The sequence below is a fragment of the Falco naumanni genome, chromosome 3 (genome assembly GCF_017639655.2).
Source record: "Falco naumanni isolate bFalNau1 chromosome 3, bFalNau1.pat, whole genome shotgun sequence".
NCBI classification, from domain to species: Eukaryota; Metazoa; Chordata; class Aves; order Falconiformes; family Falconidae; genus Falco; species Falco naumanni.
In genome coordinates, this window is record NC_054056.1 from 16444444 (window position 1) to 16469284 (window position 24841).

At 50.9% G+C, this 24841-nt stretch overlaps 1 protein-coding gene across 10 annotated transcripts in view; it reads left to right on the forward strand.

Annotated features, from left to right (window-relative positions):
- The window catches only part of CAMTA1 (calmodulin binding transcription activator 1), a 323207-nt gene that overhangs the window by 176745 nt on the left and 121621 nt on the right, over positions 1–24841 (forward strand). For all 10 annotated transcript variants that reach the window (XM_040588315.1, XM_040588301.1, XM_040588306.1 and 7 more), the window contains one exon: positions 6163–6234. In XM_040588315.1, the coding sequence (XP_040444249.1) occupies positions 6163–6234 (72 nt within the window). The remainder of the gene's footprint in view (positions 1–6162; positions 6235–24841) is intronic.

A 24841-nucleotide genomic window follows, 5' to 3' on the forward strand; every position in this document is an offset into this window, starting at 1 on the left:
TGTATTACTATGGACAACTTAACATGTTTTTCTGATCATGATTTGTATGAAAACCAGGGAAAGCGGTATTGGGAAGATTGGATGGTGTCTTTGCTGGGATGCAAAGAAGTTGGTGAGAAGAAGGGGATAACAGTGGTGTCTGTGTGAACAGGTGATGGAAGTACCTGTGACAGGGATGGCAGAGTGGGTTTGATGGTTGCGTTTTGACTGGTGTCTCCAAAACGCAGGTTACTGCATTGGAGGATGCCGATAGAACCGACAAGCTGCTTTTCCATGTTCCCTTACCACGTCTGAGAAACCTGTGCCAGCTGCAGCCTTGCATGCTGTTGCAGGGCTGCGGCTCCCGTGCTGTGCCCGTGCCAGGGCGGTGCATGGCTGCGCAGCTGACGGCGGGGCTGGGGAGAGCAGAGCTGGGCTCAGACACAGCTGCTAATTCGGGAGACCCATGCCCTGTCCTCAGGATGGTGAGAAGAACGAACCTAACGCCTCGCTTGGCTTTCCCGGGATGCACGGTGGCAGTGCTGCTGCTGCAAGCACTATGCTATTCCCTGATGGAAATTGGTGGAGAAGCTCTGCAATGGTTGATGTAATTACAGGAGCGATCCCGCGCAGTACGGTGCTGTAACGGGGATGCGATGAGCTGCTAGGCTTGAGTGAGTGCTGCTCAGCACCACCACGAGAGCCGAGGGTGGTGGCAGTGGCTTTCCGTCCTCCCACGCTACCGGTGTCACAGGCCACTGAAGTGGTCGTTGTCCCTGTCCCTGGATGTTGAACATCGGCATCACGTTCCTGCCAGGGGTCCTGCTGCGGGCTGTGGGAAGCGCTGCGCCCGGTTCTAGGGCGGCCGGCACCAGCAGCAGCTCCCAGCACTGCCTTGCACACCCCGCTGGCGCGGGACGGCGGGATGGCTCAGGCCAGCCCGTGTTGGAGTGCACATCCCGGCGGCTCTTAGGGCATGATGCTTCCCTTGTGTCAGGCTCCTTGGGGCGTTTGGTGGCCATTTCTACGTGGGCTTCAGGCTCCTACCGCAGCAGGCAGCAGCCCTTCCTTTTGCAGGTGCATTCGCTTTATTCAGGAACATTTTCATAAGGAATTTCACATCCCCTATTTGGGTGATTTTGCTTTTTTTCTTTTTTTCTTTTTTTTTTTTTAATTCTTTTTAGACCATGTTTTGGATTTCACTTGTCTGGTCGTCTGATTCCATTATTTGGGGCATTGTTTTCTGCCGTTGCCATGCACACATTCGTTTGAAGAGACTGTTCGTTCAGGCATTCCCGTGCACATCCCGCACAGGGAACGCGTGCCCTTTCCCCGCAGGTTCATTCTTCCCTCTCCAAAAGAAACAAGATGGATCCGAAACGCTGCTGGCAGGGGGAGAGGGAGGCCAGCACGGTGTCCCTTGGGAGGAAGGGGACATCCCCGGGGTTTGCTGTTTGGGAGGGGCAGCGTGGCAGGAGGGTGCAGCACCCAGCAGGGAGCCTGGTCCATCCCTGCCTGCCCCCCGCCCCCCCCCCCCGTGCTTTATCCCCCCAAACCTGTACGGATCCTGTCGGTGATGCCTTCAGGCTGCTGGGGTTTTGGAAGTTGAAGCCTCACACCGTAAAATTACTCAAGTATATTTTAATAATTTAGAGCCACAGGTCTTATGTGATTTGTTCTCTAAAGATTGATTTAGCTTCTTATTAAGGGAATTGGGAATTCAGTGTGAAAATCTGAACAAAATCTAGGCAGTTTTTATTTTTTTTTTTAAATATCCACTAGTGTAACTCACCAGGGAGAAGAATTTCAAAGCCTGTCCAACCCTATCTTGAATTTTTTATACTCTTGCTTTCCTATTCCCATTCCCAAGGTGTTCTTGTTAAGGGAGAACACCTCAGCATTATTGTATTATTTTTAAATAAGCCACAATCACTTTAAGATGCTCAGGATAAAAAAATCCACTAATACTTTGATTTTTTTTTTCCCCTCCCTCCACTTTTCAGAAGTTTGATAATGCGAGATGTGGACTGCATATAAATGGAGGGGCAGGCGGTTGTAATTGCACAGCTCTCCCCCTCTGCCCAGAGAAGGGCCTTTTTTCTTTAATTATCTGTCGATTTTAAAAAGGTGCGAGATGAAGTAGAGCTGGCAGGGCCTGGCTCCCCAGGAGCAGCGCGGGGGCTGCAGAGGAGATGCGTGTAGCGTGAACGTCTGGGGGCAGGTATGGATCTCGTGCTCAGGGGGAGCTGCCTGCACGGCTGCTCTCGGCTGGTTTCTCAGCCCCCAGAGGGACCCCCCACCACCGCAGGGCTTTGGGATGGACCCCGGGCTCCCTGCACCCCCAGCCCCGGCTCGCACGGAGCACAGCCCTCCCCAAACCGCGGCGCCCGATGCTCTAGCGCTGGACCATGCCGCCGCCGTGGGCATCCCGGTCCTGCCATGGCAACAGGGATGGGAGCGATCCCTGCAAGCGGCATCCACTGTGCCGCCGGGGGCTTCGCCGGGGGACCCGCTGCTGCCGGCTCCCACGGGAGCGGCGGCCGCTCACGTCTCGGTCTCTGTTCTCAAACCAGAAATCGATAAGCTGCTGAAGTGGCGTTTCTCCTCAGATGGTTCAGAAATGCCATTTCTGTTCTGCTGGAGATTTTGTAAACTTAAGAGAGAATCATGAAAAAAAAATGCTCTCCCCTGTCCAGCCCATTAATTCAGCCTGCTCAGGACAGAATTAACCTTGGCAAGCCTTCCAGAGGAGAGAGTCATTCTAACCTTAAAAATCTGCTGATTAAAGCTGGTTTCAGGAATTCGATTTCACTTAATGCGTTGGCTGAGCGCCCAGCCTGGCATTAACATAGCCACAGACACACAGCCCTACGCATTTTTTACCTCTCCGATAAAAAAAAAAAAAAAAAGAGAAAAAAAGAAAACTCAGCTAATGAAACCCCTTTTGCATGTTTTGAGCAAGAATTCATTTTAAAGACTCCTTTAGCTAGGGGCATTAAGCGTGCCCTGATTCCCTGTCTCCTAAGGCCAGCCAGGGAGGTAATTCCGTTCTGCTAATTAGTTGCAGCGTGGTGTGTCGAGCCGGCCGCCACTGCCCAGGCGCTTGGTGGCCCGGCCTGGGTGCGGGGCAGGGGGGTTCATCGCCACCCCATCTTGGAGGCGGGGGTCAGCGGAGCCAGGCGCAGGAAGATCGCCACCGTGCACCCTCTGCCTGTGAACCCCCACGTACCGCGCTGTCAGACCTCAGGTTTTACGTCATCCAACAGCGCTTAACTCATTAACCTTGAAAATCCTCCAAAACAACGAAGCTCAGTTTTCTAAGGTTTCTATTTATATCTTGAACATTTTTTTATACCCCTTTTTATCTGTAAATTAATGTCGGTTTTATTGCCACCATCACTCGTTTTGTCTCCCTCCCAGATGCTGGGTTTCCAGGGTCCATGTCTCCCACCACAGCGCATTTCTCCGCAGCCATGGTCTCCCTCGGTGCCAGTGCCCGGTGCCGTGGGGACGCTTCCCGCTGTCTCCACGAGGCGGGGGGCTGGCTTGTGCCTGGGTCTCCTTCAGCCCAGCTGCCCAAGTTAGAACATCCAGGCCCAAAACATCCATCTAGAACTAGATTCCCATGCCGTGCTGCTGGCAGGGGGGAGGCACGGAGAAAAGAAAACTGGAAAAAAATTGTATCTGTATTCTGGATGCTTTGTCGGTTCTGTGAACCGTTAGGATTTGCTTAACAGTTTGCTGAGATGTTGAAAACCAGTTTCATGGAGGAGGGATGCTTTTATGTAATTCATTATTGACACCTCTGGAATGATGTGCGAGACAGATCTGGAGACGGGGAGCAGCGTTCCTACCTGTGGATGCAGCGAGCCCGGCAGCTCGGCGTCAGGGCTTGTGGTGGGGGTGTGTTGTTGTCAGGTGGCATTTCAAAGGGCTTCACAGCAAATGGGGGCTGGGACGCCCGTGGGGGGGTGCCGGTGTATATATGGATATATGTCAGACCAGGTGATACAGGTGTTCCCAGCTGTCACAGGGGTCCTCCCATGACACACTCCGCACCAGTTTCCCTGTCGTCGCTGGGAAGCTGGTCGGACTGGGAGATGCTGCACCCGCCAAGCTGCTTTCCAGAGGGGGGGGGGCGTGCTCTGGGTCAGCAGAACTGAACATGAAAAACCTTTTAATGCAGCCCCGGGTGCCGTGCAGCCCCGAGTTGCTGTCAAGGATTATCTTAAATGGTGACTGCCTGTTCCCAGGCTGAGCGGTGGGGGTTTAATGTTAAGCTTTTCTCTGGATTATTTTCCGCAGGGTGTTGGGTTTTTTTTCCCCCGCTCATTTTTCCTCCCTGCTTTTTTTCCTGTGTGTGGGATGTACCCTTGACACATTTAAAAACATTATTAATCTTTGTCATTTGTATTTTAAAAATAACTCGGTGATAGCAGCCAGCGGTCCTTAAATCCTTTTTAATTCAGGCCGACCTTGTGAGCGGTGATCTTGGGGAGGAGACGCTGCCGCCAGCCTCCCCGTGTGCTCGCCGATAAGCGCGCGCTTGACGATGCGCCTCTGCGCCCGCCGCGTCGCGGGGCACGCTAGCAGGCTCAGGGCGGGCGAGCTCGCTGCTTGTGGGGTGGGTTTGCAGTTTGGGAGTGGGTTTGCAGTTTGGGAGTGGGTTTGCAGTTTGGGAGTGGGTTTGCAGTTTGGGAGTGGGTTTGCAGTTTCTGGGTGGGTTTGCAGTTTCTGAGTGGGCTTGCACTTTGTGGTTTTGCGCTTTGTGAGGTGCCTTCCAGGCAGATGGAGCATAAATGAAGATTTCCTGGCCCCTTTGTGTTCATGCCGAATGGCCGGCGCCCTGCGCTGGGGGATGGCGTGGATGGAGCCGTGTCCCGCCTGGCCAGGTGGATGGTGTCCCTGGAGCACTGAGAGTGGGTCACCCCCACCAGTGCCGGTAAAGCCTCAGTGCCACACATCAGCCTTCGATGCGTGGCACCCGTATCTGCAAAAACAGGTATTGGAGACGACTGGGACGGTGATACAGCAATACGTTTTTCCAGTATCCATCTGCTCAAGTTCCACTTCAGTGGTTTAAAGTCTCGCTGAAGTCTGGCCGGGGCAGTCCTGTCCTGCAGCCGCTGCTGCCGGGAGGGTGCCTGGTGGCGATGCCCGCACCCAGAGCGGTGAGGACGCCCTGCAGGGTGCAGGGCAGCCGGTGAGTGGAGTGCGCATTCGTTGTGAGAGTCGTCATCGATGCCATTGCTGGAGTACAACAAAAAAGGAAATTCCCCGTAAAAATCCCTGCAGTTGGATTGATTTATTTTTTCTTTCCGTAATGGCAGAATACTGGTGTGCCTAAAATATACATGGCCCACAATCTTCCAGGGGAAATATCTGCGAGCAGATTGCTGGGCTGTTGCAATCTCGCATTTAAGGAAAACTAATCACCTTCAGTATGGCAGAATATATCATTATGTGCACACCCATCCCCCATGCGTGCTATATTAAAAGCCAGCAGAGTCAGAAAATAATATTACTTTCTTAATAATAAACAAATCTTGTGGACAGGAATTGTACTGGGATCTTTTAAATTAAAAAGAGTTTTGTGTGTTTGGTTTGTGCTGGGCTTGGCTTCCAACCCATAGCAGTGTTGAAAAGTTTTAACGTACTGGAAATTTGATTTTTTCCTGCGGAAGGAATTCCTTAGCCTTACTGCTTTCAGTTAATCAGAGAAGCAGAGTTCATGTAAATAAAAGGAAGAAAAGAAAGCAACTGTCTTGGCATTTTGCTGTATAAATCACCTGACAGCGATTTTTTCAGTTTACGAACCCTAAATTTTCGGTTTACAGACCCAGGTGATAAACGATTGAAAAAGAGATATTTGTGCCATGTGTTTTGGGAAATAAAAATATGTTGAAGCAAAGGTTAAAATGCAGCTAAGCAAAGATCAGAGCACCGCGGGGAGCTGAGTGGCGGTGCGGCGGGGGGCTTGCAGAGAGATTCGGTAACCTGTAGCAATGTTTAAAAAAAAAATATTGGGGTGCTAGAATCTGGTGTTTGGTGTTGCCTGGGCCCATTTCCCAATGACATCCTGCAGCGGATAGCACACCGCTGCTCCCGTCCCCAGCGCCGCCACCTCGGGTGATGGTTTCCTTCGCTAACCCCACTCTGCTTTCTCTCTTTTTGTGTCCCTAGTGCTTGTACGGCTGCTACGTCCATTCCTCCATCATCCCCACGTTTCACAGAAGGTGCTACTGGCTTCTGCAGGTAGGATGATGAAAAGTTCCTCGCCCCGGGGGTGATCCGGCAGAGCTCGGCCGGGTTTGCGTCCGGGGAGGTCGGCGTTCCTGCCTCTCGTTGGTCGGGGGAGGGGGGGGGTGGTGTCCCAAGGGGATGTGGATTTTCTTCGTTGTGTGTGTCTGTTCAGAGGGATGATGCATTTTCTCTTACAAATACAGAGCTGATGCCAGCTCAAACATTCCCTGAACAGAGTCAGCTCAGGTGAGACTTTTTGAAGGTTTTCGGTTGGGTTTTCCCATTTTGAAGACGTTTAGGTTTTTGCTTGTGCTTTTCTGTTCTGAGGCGAGGCAGGCGCAGGAGCTCGGGATGCCGAGTGCTGCACCGGCGTGCGATGCCGTGGGGCAGGATCACCCCGTGGCTGTGTTTGGGGCAGCCCTCTGGCCAGCCTGGCAGGGGATCTGCTTTCCTCCAGCGGGGCGTTCAGTCTCGATGGAGGGGTTTGGCGTTGCTCAGTGACTTTTCTTCTGGTTGCTGTGCGCACAGTGAAGCCCCTGGAGGAGTCAGGCAGTTTTCCTCTTTATTTCTGCAGGGTTTGGGTAGTGACCTGATCCCCACCAGGCTCCTTGGGCTGCGGTGGGTGCCCTGGAGTTCACGTGTGGGAGTTTGCCCCGGGTGGGCATTGGCTGGACCAAGATGCTCACCCTTATGCTTGCAGAGCTGTTTATATTACTGACTGGTTACTGTTGCTTACAAAGTGAAAGCAGTTTGTTTTCTTTTGTTAGAACAGAGCGTTTGACACATATTGCAATAATACAACTGTTTTAAAGATGAAACCCCTGCAGTCCTGAAAACAAACAGGTCTAAGGGAAGCCACATCTGTTTCAAGAAACAAATGGAAAACATTGCCTTTTTGCCCCTGGTTTTGCAATTGCACGTGCATATTAAAAAAGAAATTGCTGTTGCTGTCACTGCTGCACAAAAGACACCCCACGACCCACGGAGGGTGGTGCCCACACTGTGGATGTAATCAGAGGGAACGTCCACAAAATGTCACTGTCCTCTGTGATGTTTATGTGCGTCTCGGCTCCGTTTGCATCCTGTGCTTATAAATGCTGTGTGTAAGTAAAGGGGAAGAGGCTTTGCTGCAGCAGTGGGAGCAGCGTTTCAGCCCCACAGAGGTAAGCTGTGACTCCACTGAAAACACAACACGGCCGCATTGATCCCACAGACATTTAGCGCTTTTCCCTGCAGCCTCTCGAGGTCCTGACTGGCATCCATGGTTGGATGCAGAAGAAAGAGGGGGAGTGGGGGCAGGTGTGCCTAAAGAAGCCATTAAATGTTCGTGGTTCGGTGTGCCGAGCTGCGCAAAACCACTAAACTTACGGTCCCCTTTGCCCAGGGCGGCAGGCAGCTGCTTGCCTTGTTCAGCATCCGTCTCTGCCAGTGCCCATGATGTGTGGTGTGATGCAGGAATTCAAAGAAAACTCAGAATTCTCTCTGAATAACTGCTGGCATGGCATGGCGGTGCTTCCCGAGGCAGCGTCTCTCCTGGGCATCCTTGTGAAGGAAGGGAGGACCACAGCGGGCAGGATAGCAGGTCACTTGGTTCTCAGCTCTTGCCGACTGAAGAACAGGAGCTGGGGCTGGGTCTGGGTGGGAGCATCCTCCATCCACTGCCCCAAGAGCTCGGGGAGGTACAAGCACTGCCCAGGGCCAAAAGGTGCCGCAGGTTCCCCTGTCAGCCCAGGTGCAGTTGCCATATGGGTGCCAGGAGGTTTCTGGAGTCCCTGGGGGACGGCTCATGAAACGTGTTCACATAAACTGAAAATGTTAAGGGAGGGCCCTGTTTCTGAAGAAATTCAGGGCAGACAGCAGAGTCCTTCCTATTAGATCCCAAGAGGAACAGATGACGCAAAATCAAATTGCAGAGCTCCAAACTAAAATTGGGCTGTGACCTTTAGGGAGATTCGATCCCAAACCGCAAAGCTTTTTCCATTACTTTTGAGAGAGCATTTTCTAGCTTCACCCATCTCTCCATCAGGAATTTTCCCATGATTTCAACCCGTTATCCAGCAGCCTTAGTGGTGCTCACAGAGCCCGAGTGCTCCCTGGCCATGGGCAGTCCCAGGTCCTGCGCAGTTGTGGGCTGGCTCTCCCCTCGTACATCATCCCTCTTATCTTGCAAGCTTTGTATTGCTTTTTGGTTTGTTGCATCCTACCTACAAGTGTTGCTGGACTTGGCTGTTGTGGCAGTTAACGAGCTTGTATCTAATGAGTTGTGTTGCAGCACCACAGCATCCTTACCTGTACCCTGAGGTCTGGCTGGCTCACGTTCCGAGGGTGCCTGTCGACGTTTAAGCATCTTCTTTGCCCTGGTAATTGCTTTGGATTGAGATGAGTGGATGGGAAGTACGTTTCTTACGAGCCTATTTATAAAATGTGATGCAGCACATCTCGTTGGGGATGTAGTATGCCGGCATTCTGAAACAAGGACATGCTGTGCCTTCACTGTGGGAGGAATAGGGGTCTGTGATTCATGACAGCATCTCCCAGGCATAAATGGGCATCCTTCAATCATGCGCTCAAGGTTATGCAGCCGGAGAGAAAAGAGCTGGCCAAGAATAGATGACGCTTTTCTAACATCTGCACAATGTTTCTGTTCAGCTCTGCGTCGGAGTCAGGGGGAGCGAGACCAGAAGGAGAGAGGGAGAAGGTGGTTTCTGTGTCTTGAGTCTTCTGCTTCAGCACCACCCAGCAGATGACTTTGATATTCCGAGATGGGCACGGGCAGGGCGGTGTTTCACGTGAGCCTCCGGCAGAGCTTTTCGGTTCGCAGAGGCGAATGGGTGACTTTCACGTTTTTTTACAGAGACGTATAAGTACGTTCCTGGGATACGGAGCGCTCTGCCCGCGAGCCTCAGGTCAATAGGAAGCAAATACAATTAGTCTGTGCTGCCGCCTGTGTTTTATGGGATGATCTTCCTCCAAATCCTATTGTCAGGTTAGATATTGATTAAAAATCCCCATGCAGTTGTTCTTGATCTTTTCTGACTAGCATTTTCAGCATAAAGGCCAAGACTCACACAAGCCACAGAGACCAGCAGTCTCTCCTGTGCATTTATGCTGTGCTGTAGCCATTAATTATACGGCGGTAGCCGATTTCGTGACGAAACAACTTTGCCCTGTCATTTATGATTGACACAACGTGCCTTCTCCCTGCAGACTGGTCAAAGGGATGAGAAATGAAAACCAGCCAGCTCGAACCGTCAGCGGGCAAGACGCAGTTGTGTGAGTCTCTGGTGCCAGCAGTTGCCCTGCCGTCGGCAGAGGCTGTGGCGCGGTGGCCACGAGTGCCGGCTGGCGCGGAGCCGTGGTGGTGGCAGCTCTGCTGCACAAGGCACTGCAGCGCAGGTCTCCTCGCTGTTCAGAAGGGGGTTACATTTTTGAGACATTTCAAGCTTTCTTGGTAACGGATTTTAAATGCCTCCTCACCCCAAACACCTTTAGTATTTTTAATAGATGCTGTAATTGCCGAGCAAGTGTTGTCGTATCTCAGCAGGAGACGGTCCAGCCCTGGGTGCTGGTGGCCTCTCACATGGACCTTTTGGAGCCGAGGTGGTGGTGGTGGTGTCCTACACCAGCTTTCTCACATTTTTTCTTCCAGTTTCCTGATGCCTAGAAACAGAAGATCACGCCCTGGGTGACAGGCAGAGGAAAGGACGGGGCTGGGGCTGCAGATGGGCTCTTCAGGGGGTGCTGGGTAGGACCCTTCAGTAGCCTGTTTGGGGTTCTGTTGGTTTGCATTCCCTGTTAGCTCCATAAAAGCGGTGCCCTGGCTGTTGGCGGGCGCAGGCCGGTGATGTGCTGTGGGGGATGGCCGGTCCCCAGCTCCTGGGCAGGCTCTGGCGCAGACACTGCACTGCGTTTGTCCACCAGCCGGACACCTGCGCTACGCCTGTTTAGACCTTCAAAACGGCACCAGATTTTTCTGTCGACGGAAAAAGAAGGAGGAAAAAAACCTGTTTGTGCTCGTAATGACTAAGGCAGGGAAAATGTGGGTTCTCAGATACAGACAATTTTCAAACATTGGCAGAGCTGAGTGGCAAAACGCAGCATTCCCTTCTGTGTATTGGTAATTGGCACCCCAGGAACTGGAAATTAATTTAGCTTCCAGGCTCCCAGGGCTGGCTGCTGTTTGCAAGGGTTATTGGAGGCAGGCTTCGTCTTTACCCGTTAGTAGCGATGTGTCCCTTGCTCTCCTCCACGCTTGTGCCATGCAGCTGGTTGTTGGACATTCATCGTTTTCCATCCTGCCTTTAGCAGGTTTTGGTATATTTTGTAGTGCTGGTGTTAAGGTGCTGCGGTTATGGGAAGTAATAATGTGGGGAAAAGAAAGAAAATGTTGCCCTTGTTTTTAATGAAGCACATGAAGTGGGCTGTAGGGTCATGCTAAAAACTTTTTGTGAATTTGGATAGTAAGTAAATACTAGTTCTTCATGACATGGGGCAGAACTTCTCATATATTGCCATCTTTTCTGTAATTGTTTGCCTAAATATGGGGGGAAAGTGTTTTAGGCACACAGGTTTCATTAATGTTATTATTTGTTTGGGTTTTTGAATGACTCCCCACTTTCTCCAGTAATTTAATCAGTCACAGCAGGGCGAGATCAGGAATCCTTGACAGTGTGCTGCCGACAGGATAGGACATCCTCCTATTCAGCTGGAGAAAACTTGCGATAAACCAGAGTGAATTATGATCATATATTCCCATAAAGCCCGTGCATTTGTTCAGAGAATGTTCATTAGCTTATTTGTTTGCCAACAGGTGAGATTTTCTTGATAAAGGTGGACATGGGAGTAGCGGGGAACATCGATATGAGCGGGTAGGGATGGTCAGCCTGTTGGTGTCTACCTGTTCATCTCCACTGGTCAAAGACCCGCCAGCCCTCGAGGGCAATGTGGAGGCAGATACCCATTGCACATGGTGTGCGCACGAACTGCTCACCGAATTATTCAAAATCGATGAAGAAGCATGTGAGCGGCACTGTCCTCGTGGGCGAGGGGGAGAAGCGGAGCGGGGTGTGGGCTGAGCTGTGCTGGCACGGGGAGACGCCGGAGCCCCTCAGAGCCCTCTCATAAATTTGGCTTTCGCAGTAATTGCTGAAATGTGATAATCCAGTCCTCTCGGAGCCGGGGGGGGGGGGGGCGGAATTGCATTTCATCTTTATTGCTTGCACGCTCACGTGGTGCTCTCAGCAGCCGCAGGAGCCACTGGGATGCTTTACCGCGGCGGAGAAAATGGCAGAGGAAAGTCAGGGGCCGCCGGCGGCTGTGCCAGTGGTGAGGTCCAGGCAAGATGCCTGCCCTGGAAGGAGCGCGTGGGAGACGCTCAGGGGATGCTGTAGCAGGGCAATATTTTGTTCGCAGTCTTCAGTTACCCCCCCTGTGGTTCTGCCTGTGCCAGCTGTACCCTGCAGGGTATCCACCGGCACTGATTTAATGTCAGAGACTTACGCAATATTTTCTCTTTAAACTGTTTGTTCCTGGGTTCTTCCTTCTGATGCACTTGAATATTCAGCTGCTTATTAGTGTTAATATCTGCACCGATGCTTGACGTTCCCTGAGTGTTCCCTTCCTCAAATGCAGCTCGTCTGAAAGCTGTGGGCAGAAAGCATCAAGGCCTGAAAATCAGTTAAAATGTTTTACATGATGTCCGCAGCTGCCCTGCATAAATTTGGTGTTCATTTTGTATATTTTGGCCTCAAATTTTCTGTTACAACCTAAGCCAGAGGAAAACCTTCCCATTCCTTTTTGCTGCTGCCCCGGCAGAGCAGCATTTCCCTGTCTGATTGCTTGTGCTGGGCTGTGTCAGCAGCATCTTCCACGTCCCTGGCTGGAGGAGCACCAGACAGCTTGAGGATTTTGGTCTTTTTCAACATAAATTGGAAGCATTACAACCTCATAAAAATTCCTGAGACTTTTGCTTAGTAATGGGGTTTTATTTTTCATTGGGGTAAAATAGAAATGACTGGGCAATAAAGCATTGAAGATGGTGCTCAGTGTGTGGGCGCTTTAGATCGGTCCCGTATTGTTGGGGAGAAAGGTGTAGGTTAGGCTCTCAGCATAATGAGCCTTTGCATTTTTTCTAACGGGAATATAAACTGTTGCTGCTATGCTAGCACATTTTCCCAGAGTGAGTTTTAGCCGGCATGATGAAATTAAGTGTGTACTGATGGATAGCAGAGTAGGGCACAGGGTACTTAACCAGCACTAGCGTGGCTCAGCATCCTGAGCACGCTGCTGCGACGACCCACAGCATCATAGTGCAGATGGGCTGGGTGACCTTGGGGCAGCGACTGAACAGTCCGAGGTCCAGGATCCCATCCAGGAGCGATGGCAGCAACAGCACTCGTAACTTGTGGTAGAGGCACTTTGGGACCTGTGGCCTTTACGCTATTTACTTCTGCCATGTCTTCGTGCCCGGTCTCTGCCCCCTTGTAGAGGCTGTTGGCTGCTGCTTGCCGTAAAGCTAAGGAAATCTAGAAGAGAATACAAGGTGTTATACAGTTTATTTTCTTTATACAGTCAGAGGCTGTGGGTATCGGAGGGTTAAATTCTGCTGAAAAATGCAGAGCGTGTCACAGGCAGAGCCCCAGCGAGATGGACCATGACACTGAACAAGATGGACCACAACACCAAACGAGATGGACCACGATACCAAACGGACAGAGAAACTCCCGTGTTCCTAACACATGGCCACAAACATGGCTGAAAGGCAGAAAAAGTCCTGCCTTTCTCATGAAAATGCCACCATTTCTAAAGGTTTCCCAACTGCTGTAACACTCTTCAGTGCCCTTGTCCGACCCGAGCTTTGCCTTCTCCTTTGGCAGTGCTGTGATGGGGAGAAGCGAACGTGAACCCCTGGTGATATTTCTCGGACAGATACATCCACCTTGGTGCCTTTTCAGCGCAGGCATCCCTTTGGAAAGGATCGTTTCTGCAGGACCAGACAAGGACCTGCCACCAACAGGTGCTTTAATTGCCTCAGGTTCCTGTTGTTAGTGTAAAGTGTGCACCTGAGCTGTGCTGTGGGAGAAGACGGTAAGTGCGGCGGGAGCACGCGGTGCTGCCAGGAGAGAGAATTGTCTTCTGCACCGATTTAGCTCTGAGCTGCAGCAGCAGAAGGGCTTTTGATACCTGCTCCGGCCAGAAGTCAACAGTATCCAGCAGTCGGTCCCCTTGTGTCTCTGCCAGGCTTCACGATGCTTCTGTGTGCAAAAGCGTTTTTGGAGGAAAGAAAAAGTTGTGGATGCCCCTTTCATGCTTCCTTGATATTCCTTTGACGTGATCTCTCTGAAAGACCACTCTCTCCTTTCTCTCCTTTCAGCTTCTTGACAGCTCTTTTTGAAGGCACAGTGCTCCTTGCCATGTCTCTGCTGCCGTGCGATCACAGGAACAACCGTGTCTCAAGACTTCCCATCACATTATTCAGGGCTCATTAAAGATCTGAAATACTCCTGGAGTCGGTGGAGCTGTGCAAGAAGTATTGCCCGGTCCAACTGAAATCCCAGGGGTTTTGTTCACTCTTGTAGTAATTTTTTGGTTTCATTATTTTGTGAGGCGGGGGATTTTTGGTCGTGTTTCTAACCAATATTTACTCCTGGAAATGAATTTCAGAGAAACCGTGTCAGAGGGGCATTAGCCGTGCCTCCTCGCAGACACCTTAACCCTTCTCGTTCCTTCTGGCCGGCGGGCAGAAGCTGCTGGGAGCGTTGGACTGGTGCCCAGCTGCCCACCACAGCCAGCCCCGGGCCCCGCTGGCACTGCCCTCAGCAAAGCTTGAACCCCGGGGCGAGCAAGTGGGTTTGAAGGAGCCTTTTTGTGGCTCCACACGCTGGGTAGAACTGGAGTTCGGTTTAGCACGGATGCCCCAAAACTTCATCTTAACTCTCGCTAGAGAGAGCTGTGGCGGTAACAGTTCCCGTCATGCTCTGCCATACCCCAGCATTTGAGCGAAATAAAAATGAAGCAAAAGCCACGGCGCTGCAGGCTGCGCTGCTGGAAGACCTCTCGCCTTCGCCTTGGGCAGCAGAAGCTGGAGAGGAGCTGTTTGGCTTTGAGAGGAGCCAGCTGCTGCCGGGCTGCTCTTCGTCACCCCCTCCCCATCGCCCCCGTGCCGCCCCGGGGCTGCTGTCGCGGCCTGCTGCCGTGATGGGCACTGAGCATCACGGGCGGTGACAGCCGCGCTCTCCTCCCCGACACTCGCGCCCGCTCACTGCTTTTGTGACACCTCCTGGGTTTCGCAGCCGAGTGGCGGGAGCCCTGCCAGCCCTGCCACCCTGCCAGCCCTGCCACCCCTGCCAGCCTTGCCAGCCCTGCTAACCTACCAGCCCTGCCACCCCTGGCACCCTGCCAGCCCTGCCACCCCTGCCGCTTTGCTAGTAGCCCTGCCACCCCTGCCTGCCTTGCCAGCCCCGCCGCCCCTGCCAGCCCTGCCAGCCCTGCCAGCCCTGCTGCCCCTGCCAGCCCTGCCGCCCCTGCTAGCCCTGCCAGCCTGCAGCTTGCCCCTTGGGCCACCGCTCGGGGCAGCATGATTGCCAGCTCTGGCTAGTGGCGAGCTGCCCCGCGGCTGCTGCTGGTCAGGGCACTTGCCTGAAGGCGCTGGGCACCCAGGTGAAGGACGTGGTGGCTGAGCCCAGCCAGGGCTGCAGGGACGGCTGGGGGGGCAGCCCCGGTGCCTGCGGGGGGTCGCCCAGGGGTGACCCCATGGAGTAACGCTCTGTGTTCCACTTGTCTTCTCAGCCCCTAACGTGCGCTCAGAGCGGCTGCGTGCGTTGAAGCCCTGCTCTGGTCCTGCAGTCTGGTTTTCCGATGCAGGCACGGAGAGGACCTGCTCAAGCTGAAGGCTATTTTTGCTTGGGTTTTCCTCCCTCAAGTTTTACTTGCTCACTAATGCTAGCTTCTCACAGAGCCTGCACCTTCACTAAAATTAAGATCCATCTGGCAGTGCTCATCGCACGTGCTCCTCCTCCCGGCCATCTCCTTCCTCCTAAGGAAGCCGCCCTGTGCACCGCTCCAAAGTCCCCGTTTGGCGTCACGGGGCGCGTGGGGCGTTCGCTGTTGGGGGAAGGACGCAACGTTGGAGTGAGCAGTAGCTGCAAGAGCTTTTCAGGAGAGTCAGCGGCGCGTCCGTGCTTCGCACCCCTCCTCGCACGCAGGACCGCGAAAATAAATCAGTGTTGCTTTCCTGAGAAAGAGGTGCTGTGACAAAACTCTGTAGTGGGGAATGTTGAGCTTGGGACCGTCCTCTTTTATCAGTCTGGCTACCTGCAAAACAAAGATGTGCTTTGACATCTGCGGGATGAGTAAAATGGGATTGCGGAGAAAGGCAGCAATAACCCTCTGCTGATGTTCCAGCGAAGGGGAGGCGGAGAGGATTAAAAATGAACTGGTATCTCAGAGGCTGGAAACATTTTAGCAGGAGTGCTTTATCTTTTGTAATGTTTTTATAAATTATTTATTAACACACTTGCTGCATTTTCCTGAGAAATTGGATAGAAAAGCAAAATGTATAGCTGGCAGATTATATTCCAGAAGAAAGACGCCAGTGATTAAAAAACAATTTCCAACCCTTTCAAACACATAACTTTATTTTAGACGAGTAGTCTGCTATTTTTGTATCGCTCTCCACCATTTTCAAGAAAATCCCGGATTCATTCCCTAGATATACGAGGAGACTGACGTTAATGCGAGCAAACTAAAAAGCAGTCAGAGTGCTTTAGTTGTTGCTTAAATAATCTGTTGTCATTTATAGAAGAGATGCGTTTCCCAAACTGCTGCGGGACGTGCCTGGGTTGCTAATCAAGAGGAGTTATTACAGGGGCGGTGTAAAAAAGTCCAAAACGTGGCCAACTCCCACAGAAATGGAAAGCAGATGTGATGCTTTTGGCCCTTGGTGGAAATGATGCACCATTTGCACGTTATGCCTGACTGGGGGGGTTGTGAGCAGCATCTCGGTTGGCAGGGCTGGGGGTGGGGCAGCCCCTGCCCAAGCCAGCGGTGGCTCTTTCTGCATAATCCAGGGAGCACGGCATGGATGTGACGGCAGCCTGGCCTGCGCAGCCTGCCCTCTGCCCGTTCCCAGCAGCTTGGAGGAGCACCCACATTACCAAGATGCGTTTTGTCCCCATGGCAACAAGGGAAGGTGAAAGCGGGGTTGCTCGGGGGAAGCCTGGGGACCCTGCTGAGGACCCTGCTGTCACGGGGGGAACATCAGCAGCTGAAGGGTGGCACCCGGGAGGGACGCGACGGGAAGCTGGGTTGCTTTTGCTCGAGCGTACACCCACCTGTTTACCTGGGAAGACCCCAGAAAGCGGGACCGTGCATCTTTCCGATTCTGCTCCGGTTTGGACCGGTGATGCCACCACGGAGATATCCTCGCGGCAGGGATCGCAGTCATGCGACAGCACAACTCAGCTGGAAATTAAATCAAACCACAGGCTCCAAGACACTTATTAATATGCTCTGTATACTGAGGATTAGGCTTTTGGTGACACTTAAATTGAATTCTAATGCTATTTTGAAATACATAATACGCTGAATTTACTTCACCTCAGGTTTGAGTTAATGGTTTATTAAATTATGCACCTTGCAGTAGCAAAGCTGTTTCCTGGTGTAGGACACTGAGGCTTGCAGTAGCAATGCAGCAGTTGTGCTGATATCATCCACATCCTCCCTGGTCAATTATTAGGTCTGCAGGTGTCGGTGAATGTATTACACTGTCGGCTGAAGTTTCACACTCGCCGGAGAGGCATAATTGGGGACTGGGCTGGGAATTCTGTAGTGAAGCAAATTATAATTTGAGTTTGGAGATTTGGAGTTTGTTTTGGCGTGGGCAGAGGAGGACTCGTAGCAGATGCTGCCAAGGCTGAAGTCTTTCCTTCTAGCACAGGGTGGGTTTTATTATTTTTTTTCTTCTTTTAATATGCAGTGTTTTGGCCTGCAGCACGTTACCCCCCTTTTTTATTTTATCTGCTAAGGCAGGCTTTTATAAGTGTTTCGAATAAATCACTTCCCGGGTGCCTGCAGTTTTGAGTACTTCTCTTGCTGTCCTTCTGCCTGCATGAATGTCTCGCTTACTACCCTGGTTGCTTTTATTCTCAAAATCATCTTTTGTTGCTGAAGGACTATCTCTCTATTCCCTTTCTATTGAATGTCTGCCCTCAGCGGTCACCCATGTCTTGCGCTGCTGCCGCCTGCCCCCAGTTAATGAAGCTGTGATGCCTCTGTCTCGCCCAGCCCCGCTGGCACGAGGATCCTCTGACCCGGCCACCTCCCACGGCCACCGCCTTCATCACTGCATCCCTCTGGCTGGTCCATGCCTGTGATGATGTCTCGCGTCAGGCCGATGGATGGGAAAGGGGCCATCACATATATGAACGTATATATGGTGCGCTACCCTTAGTGAAAGTCAGCAGGGGTTATTAAAAATGGCCCAGAGCTCATGGTTGGCGCTATAAAACGATGTGCCCATCTCTGAAGCCGTGGGAATGGTGTATACGGATGGCAGTCGTAGTCCTCTGTGAGATCATTCCATGGTTGTCTTTAACGTGTTAGAGAAGGAACAAAAGCCAGATGAGAATGACCTGAACAGCTTTCCCTCCTGAACAGGCTTCATACCTCAGTGCATCATTTTGTGTGTCAAGGAAAAAGTGCAAAATTTTTCTTACTGTAATTCTTTTCAGTTAAATGTCAGCCGGTTTGCATCTGCTCCTTGTGCTGCTGCGAGACGTATGTTGTGTGACAGTCTGCTAGCTCGCACCGGAGTTATTAGCCATCAGCAGCAAGGAAAGCACAATTTAGATAGAGTAAAATAGAGGCTGAGGTTCTTAGCAGTTTAGTCTCTGTAAAATGGGATGGCCTCTTCCCAGGAAATTAGATTTCCAGATAATGTAACCAGCACAAAACAAGTCTGTTGGATTGAATACATCTTCATATCGTCCTTTTACAACCAAATATTGCAAAGGAGTCCTGAGAAAGATTGCAAGTGTTTCTGATCTCCTTGCAGCAAGTGAAACTGATGCGCTCACGACAGGGGCGGGTGGCTGGAGGACAGGGCAGGTGGCCAGAGGACAGCCCTGGTGGCCGGAGGACAGCCCTGGTGGCCGGAGGACAACCTGGGTGACGTTCAGCCTGTGGGTGACCCAGCGTGGGCGCATAGCCCCTGCCTGTATTGTCTGCCCACAGTCCTTGGGGACCCACAGGACAATATTTGCATTAGAAAAATCTGTTTGGCTGGCATCACTGGTACTGGCTGCGTTGGTAAGGACGGCTGTTAAACGCTCTGCCCGACCCAGTGGGGCCACCTGTAACGAGTCAGTTCTCCAAGTGTGGAATCACTGTTGTGTTGTCAGGGGAGGAAATGCAGAAGGTCAGATCAGTCTGCGTGACCGGGACCTGCCCTGGGGCTTCGGGCACGTGCTGGTTCCTGCTGGCGGGGGCTCCCCGGGACAGGCTGGGCAGGGGGTGCCACGTCAGGTCGGGGTGCCGTGAGCGTGCACGTGCCGGGCACTGCAGCCGTCACAGGCTGTTTGGTGAGGGACGTGCCGGCATCTGTCTGACGGTGGATGCTTCGAGAGTGGGGGTGCTTTGGGAAGAAGCTGGGGAGAAGGGGTTGTGTAAGGACGGCGCGTGCTATTGCGTGGGGCATGGCTGCAATGGGTGAAGGTGGAGGAAACCCACTCTGAGGGCAACGGGAGGAGAGAAATAAATCCAAGCCCTGGAGCAGTCAGTCACCTGCGAGGGACGAAATCAAGACTATTTGCAGTATTTGGATGATGCTGGATGATTGTCTAGGGTTAGAATGTTTTCCACGCAAAACATGCCTGCGTTGCTAACGTAAAAGCTTTTCTTTCTGGTATTTTGATATTCTGTGGAAAAACAGTGCTCATGCACTGGCAGTCACTTCGTCCGCCCAAACACAGCCTGTGCGCACGTGCGCCGTGGGCGGCTGTCCGGAGTGCCGAGCAGAAGTGAAAACCAAAGTTTTTTTCTGGTGCCACTTCATTATTTCTTAGAAACTCAGCTGATGCTCTTTCAGATTGTGCTGGATCCGTATGGAGGTTGGAGATACCAGAGATGCTCTCAGCCTATCTCGTTCCTTTTGTTCATTAGTGAATGTGTCTGTAGGTAGTGGGATCAACTTGGAAAAAGCTTATTTATCGTATCGAGACCAAACCAAGTATTCTGGCAGAATCCTGCCCAGTTTTCAAACAGCAGACGATTCTCAGGGAGAAGCCTTTACTTTTATTTATCTGTAAGTATCACAGCACTTTGGCTTGGTTCTTGCCAGGGCTCAGGGTGAGGGCTCCAGGGTCAGTTTGACCCTTGTTGCAGTAAGAAGGGACACACCAGCACTACCAGCCCTGATGCCAGATACTGATGGGGAAGGGACAGGAATACGCAGCGCTACCTTTTAGGAATGCTTGAGGCTGTTTCCTGACAAGAGAGACTAGGATTGAAAGTGATTTTGTAACTTCTGTAATGTCTTTTAAATAGTAATTAAACCAAAAAAAAACCAAAAACCAAAAACCACCAACAAACAAAAATACGCCACCATCAACAAAATAACAACAAAACCAAACAAACAAAAAACCCAAACCAAAACAAAAAAACAAAAACAAAACAAAACAAAAAAAAACAAACAAAAACCAGCCCTGCCTGATTTATGAATGGTTGAAGAAATGGTGTTTTTCTTAGGTCAGAAGTACTTGTCTGACGAGGGAAGGCTGTTCTAGAGCTTTACTTTAAATATATGGGATCAAACAGGTTAAATAAAGCCTTGGCTGCAGCAAAGGTCAGCCACCAGACAGGCAAGTGTGTGAATGCTGAAGCCTTGTTGAGAAAAGCATGAGAGCTGTGAAGGAGACCTGCAAGAATACTGCATCACGGGCTAAAACCTGCAAAATAATACTGCATCAGGGCTAAAACCTGTAAAATAATACTGCATCAGGGCTAAAACCTGCAAAATAATACTGCATCACAGACTTAAACCTGCAAAATAGTACTGCATCAGGGCTAAAACCCGCAAAATAGTACTGCATCAGGGACTTAAACCTGCAAAAGAGGCTGCGGGCAGCTCGTCCCATGCAGGAAGCAGGTGGCTGTGCCGGGATGCTGCAGCGGTGAGAGCCGCGTGCCCGTCGTTACACGGAAGACCAGAATGGCTGTTTCCAGCCTTCCCGGCGCTGGCAGAGGTCCCGGTGCTGTCCTGGCCAGAGGGATGGCATCCACGCTGCTTCTCTCAGCTGCCCTTTCACTTGGTGCTTGTGATAATCGCCTTTCATAACTCAGCGAGCTGTCACAGGCGCTTTCTGCTGGAAAAGGGAAAGAGGAGGCTGCCGGGATTTTCACCGGTCTCCATTTATATTTGTTCCTGGTGCTCTTTAGAAGCTGACATCAACAGCTCCGTAATCCCAGCCTTTATTTACAAATGCGGAAGGCTTGTGCTTATTTCTCTCTGTAACCTACACTTGAGCCTTCTTCCTTAGGGATTTTGCCGTTTTTAGGATACAGTGTCAGAGCGCAAGGAGGGCTTTCATCAGGCGTGGGTCAGCCAGGGTCACCATGTGCTTCAGCCTCCGCGGTCCAGTACGGAGGCACAGTCTTGGTGGACACAATGAGTGTCTCTCCATAGTGTGCACATGTAGATATTTAATACTTTGGAGAACTGTTGCCTTTCTGAAACGCACCAGTCAGATTTTGCTTATCTTATGCTCTTGCATTTCGTGCATCTGTCCTGCTAGGAATTTTTGCTTCATGTGCATAGTGTAAAACTTTGTAGGAAAAGGAATCTGTGTAGAAAATGAATCCCCTTCTCAAATCGCCTTCTCAGCCTACAGTGAAGAGGATGGAGCCACCACATCAGTTTTGCTGAGAACGGGTTGAGCGAGGTGCAGAAATCAGCCCTGAACTCCTGCAGTGCTTGCCGCTTACACAAATAGCTTGAGCCTCAAATGCTGTTATTCTTTCAGGTTTATTGAACATTAAATCCATCACAAAAATATGCAGAAAGAAAAATGAACGCAACATCTTTCAAGGTCACTTGTTTCCCTGGAGGCGATGTTACCGCACTGGGCTTTCTGTAATAAAGCGGCGTTGGTGCAGGAATCCATACATTTCATAGTACGAACTCCAAATTGCGTGGCAATGTTCCTCTTTCCATGGAAAAATACAGCAAATGCATCCTGTAACCTGCTACCTGCGCAGTGAGGCACTCCGATAAACAGTAATTATAACTATTACAGGATATCATCTCCTGTCCGCCGTTTATTGACCTTTTCTTCAGCGTGATTTTCTTCTCAGGAGCCCAGGTAACTGAACATCCCAGGGCAGACTGGCCGTACGGGTGTCCGGGGCAGCACAGAGGCTGTGACCCGCTTCAGTTCCGAAAGGTGCTCCACTTTAGACCCGTTTAATATTTACATTATGCTGACAGATCTGGAGACCTTTGAGAGAAGAAGTTTTTTCTGAGTTCACCTTGTAGTCACTGGGGAGAAGAAGTTACAGCTGTTAAACGATGGGAGGCTGTTAAAAGAAGTTATCTAAAACAGCTTTTCTGTCTGTAATATCGTTTTAGATCCCAGAGTCTTTCCAACCTCAAAGTCACCCATAATCTTGCTTGTACAGTGAGAAACATCATCATCATCCTTCCAGGCAACTAAGCCCTCATTTTGGGGTTTTGTGGAATCAAATGTGAAATCCATTATTCCAGATTCAGGAATTACTGTGACCAGTGTAAGTTTTGGAGGGGCAACTCTCGAGCTTGGGGAAGGAAGCAGTATGAAGTTGGGATTTTCATAGTGGTTTGCTGAAATGGCGTGAATTAACATCACGAGCTAAGAACATTCGTTGTTTCTTGATGTCACCTACCGTGTAGCTTTACTCTACGTGAAGCAGATGAAGGCACCGTCTTTAGGCATGGCAAAGGGTGGATAATCTGTCCCCCTTGCTGTGACCTTCAAGCAGAGCATCCTTCCCACGGAGGCTTCCCGCTGCCTCTGGGGCTTTGGGGACCGGGGCTCCGATTTCCAGCCTGCTGCTGGTGTTGCAGGGGAAAGGAAGGAGAGGCTGTGGAGTGGGCTTGATTAAAAAGTGTTTTAGCTCTTTCTCTTGAAGGATATTTGCAGTGAAAACTGTACATGAAATTTATAGTCCTCTCATATGATTTTGACTGGTTTTAGTGCACAAATTCTCAGTAGAAAATGTATTCAATAAAAATTTGATGTGGAACTATAGCTCAGCAGAATCTTTTTTAAGAAATCCAGCTCTGGGATATTTATTTTGTATCTAGTTTCAGTTTTAGTGCCTATTCCTTCTGCAGATGCCCTCGTTAGCCTGCTAACAGTTTATGAAGAGCTCAGCCCCTCTCGCACCTGGATCCCAGCATCCCGGCGCTGCCCAGAGCGTTTCTGCCGTGCCTGCTGGTGCAGCTGGGGGGGAAGGGGCAGCTGCGCCGAGTGCCACTGAGGGTTGCTGCTGTTGGCTTTTTCTGCAGGCAAATCCGTGTTCTTTGCTAATGAAGAGACCAGAGGGCTTCGGGCTCGCTCGAGGAGATGGGGCTAAGCCTGCGGTAGGTAAAACGTTACCACGCTGGCAGGCAGTGATGTGGCCGACAAGAATATGGTGCGCTTGATTTATGGCAAGTCTACTGGGAAATACTTTCAGCAGGAAAAGTGCAATATATCTGGATTTATTCTCCTTTGATGCTCAGGATGCAAAAGGAGACTGTTTAGGGGAAGTAGGAAAGGCATCCGGGATGGCCACAATGAAAATGTCAGGGTAAAGCTGACAGCTGTGAGCCCCTAAAGTGCCATTTCTTGCTGTGGAATAGCGTCCCTGTGAGTAAGTGGGGCGGTCCTGGCATCTAGGATGAGTTAACTCCCATGCACAGGGGAGAAGGGACTTTTTTCCAGGCTTCAAAGCAAGTGACAGCAATGGATGAAATCCTTGCTCGCCGCCTTGATTTCTGACTGTTGTGCCCAGAGGTTCCCGTTTGTTTCCCAAAATTGCGAGTGAGCATCGCTTTATTAGAGGGCTGTTTGTCCAGCTCCCACCTCGCGCGCCGCACTGGGAGAGACATCCCAGGGCAGTGATGACCAAAGAGGCACAAAGTGACTCTCCAAACATAAATTCCAGGGTTGAAACCTCTGCTGAGCATTTCAGGGTCACCATAAAGATTTCTAACAAGCTTCTGGTCCAGCATGCTGTGGAGGAACGGATCCTGATCAGTGAGGCAGAGCGCAGCCCCCATGAATTACCGTCTCCTCCGTACACTTTAACACAGAGCTGGAGGCTCGAGGCACTGAGAGCCTGTTCCTAATGTTTAGTGATAAACTTTTGTCTCCTGCGAGTAAACAATCTGCTTGCTTGGCCACTTCTTTTCAATTTAAACAGGAGTACACTGAAGCCCTCTTGCAAAAACATTTATTGTGTCAAGCAAAACCGGAGGGTTTGGGTTGTGTTTCTCTGGTCTTTTTTTTTTCCTTTCTCCCCCCCTCCCCCCCCCCTTCTAGTGTTCTCGTATCAAATTTTCACTCGAAAAACACTGCCCGGAGGCATGGGAAATGGCACATGGCTTTATGAAATATCCCCCTGTCCTAGGATACGCCGTGTTTTTATTTTGTGACAGTCCAGGATTCAGTGCGTGGCCTAAATATTGTGGCATCCTATTTGATTTTTGAATTGGTGGATGGACTAGACGCTATAGCTCACGGACAACATGACCATTTTTCCTCGTGGTTTACCCTTTTCTAGATTACTGTCTGTAAGTTTCAAAATGGAACAGGATTCCTCTGTGGTTTATAAATTAGGGCCATATTACAGCAGCACCCAATAGTGCTGCTATATTTTAGATGGTGTCAGGGTTTCTATTATAAACCTCATTTTTCAGAGGTTTATAGCTCAGCTATAAAAATTCACTGTATGCTGGGACTCGGAATGTAACAGCTGCATCTCCACCGTGCAGAGGGTGTATTTTGTTGTTGTTGTTTGGAAAAAAAAGACATGTTTGCATGTATTTTTTACAAGCAAAGGAAAGCCCGCTCTGTGTGTACGCTTGTACATAGAGGTCTGTATAATTATATTAAAAACCCGTGTAAGTTTATCCTGACTTTTGGTTTCAAGTTAATTGCTTGGAAGTTAGGGAATGCTCCCTTTCTGGCCGCCTGTGCCACTTTAATTCTCGCTGTTTGCCAGCCTGCTCTGTGTGCTGAGGCAGGGCGCAGCTTCAGGAATAACAGATCCCGGGGTGTAATTAAAGACTGTCTGGGATTGCCTGTGCCCGGAGCCAGAGCAAGGCTGCTGCCCTTGGGGAGGGAGCACTGGGAGCAGGAAGGGCTGTGTTGGCCCTGGAGGATGCGCCCGGAGCCCAGCCCTGCTCCATCCCTCCGGGCAGGGCACAGGCAGCCGGCGTGGAGGTCACCCAGGCGGGATGTGGGGGTCCCTGCAGACGGGCACCCCTCCCAGACCCCGTGGTGCTGCAGCCTCTCAGGCTGGGGTCCGTTTTTCTCAAGCTGGAGTTATGAGACAGGATGCAACCTTTTGAAGGGCAGAAGCTAATGGATCTGCTAATGGC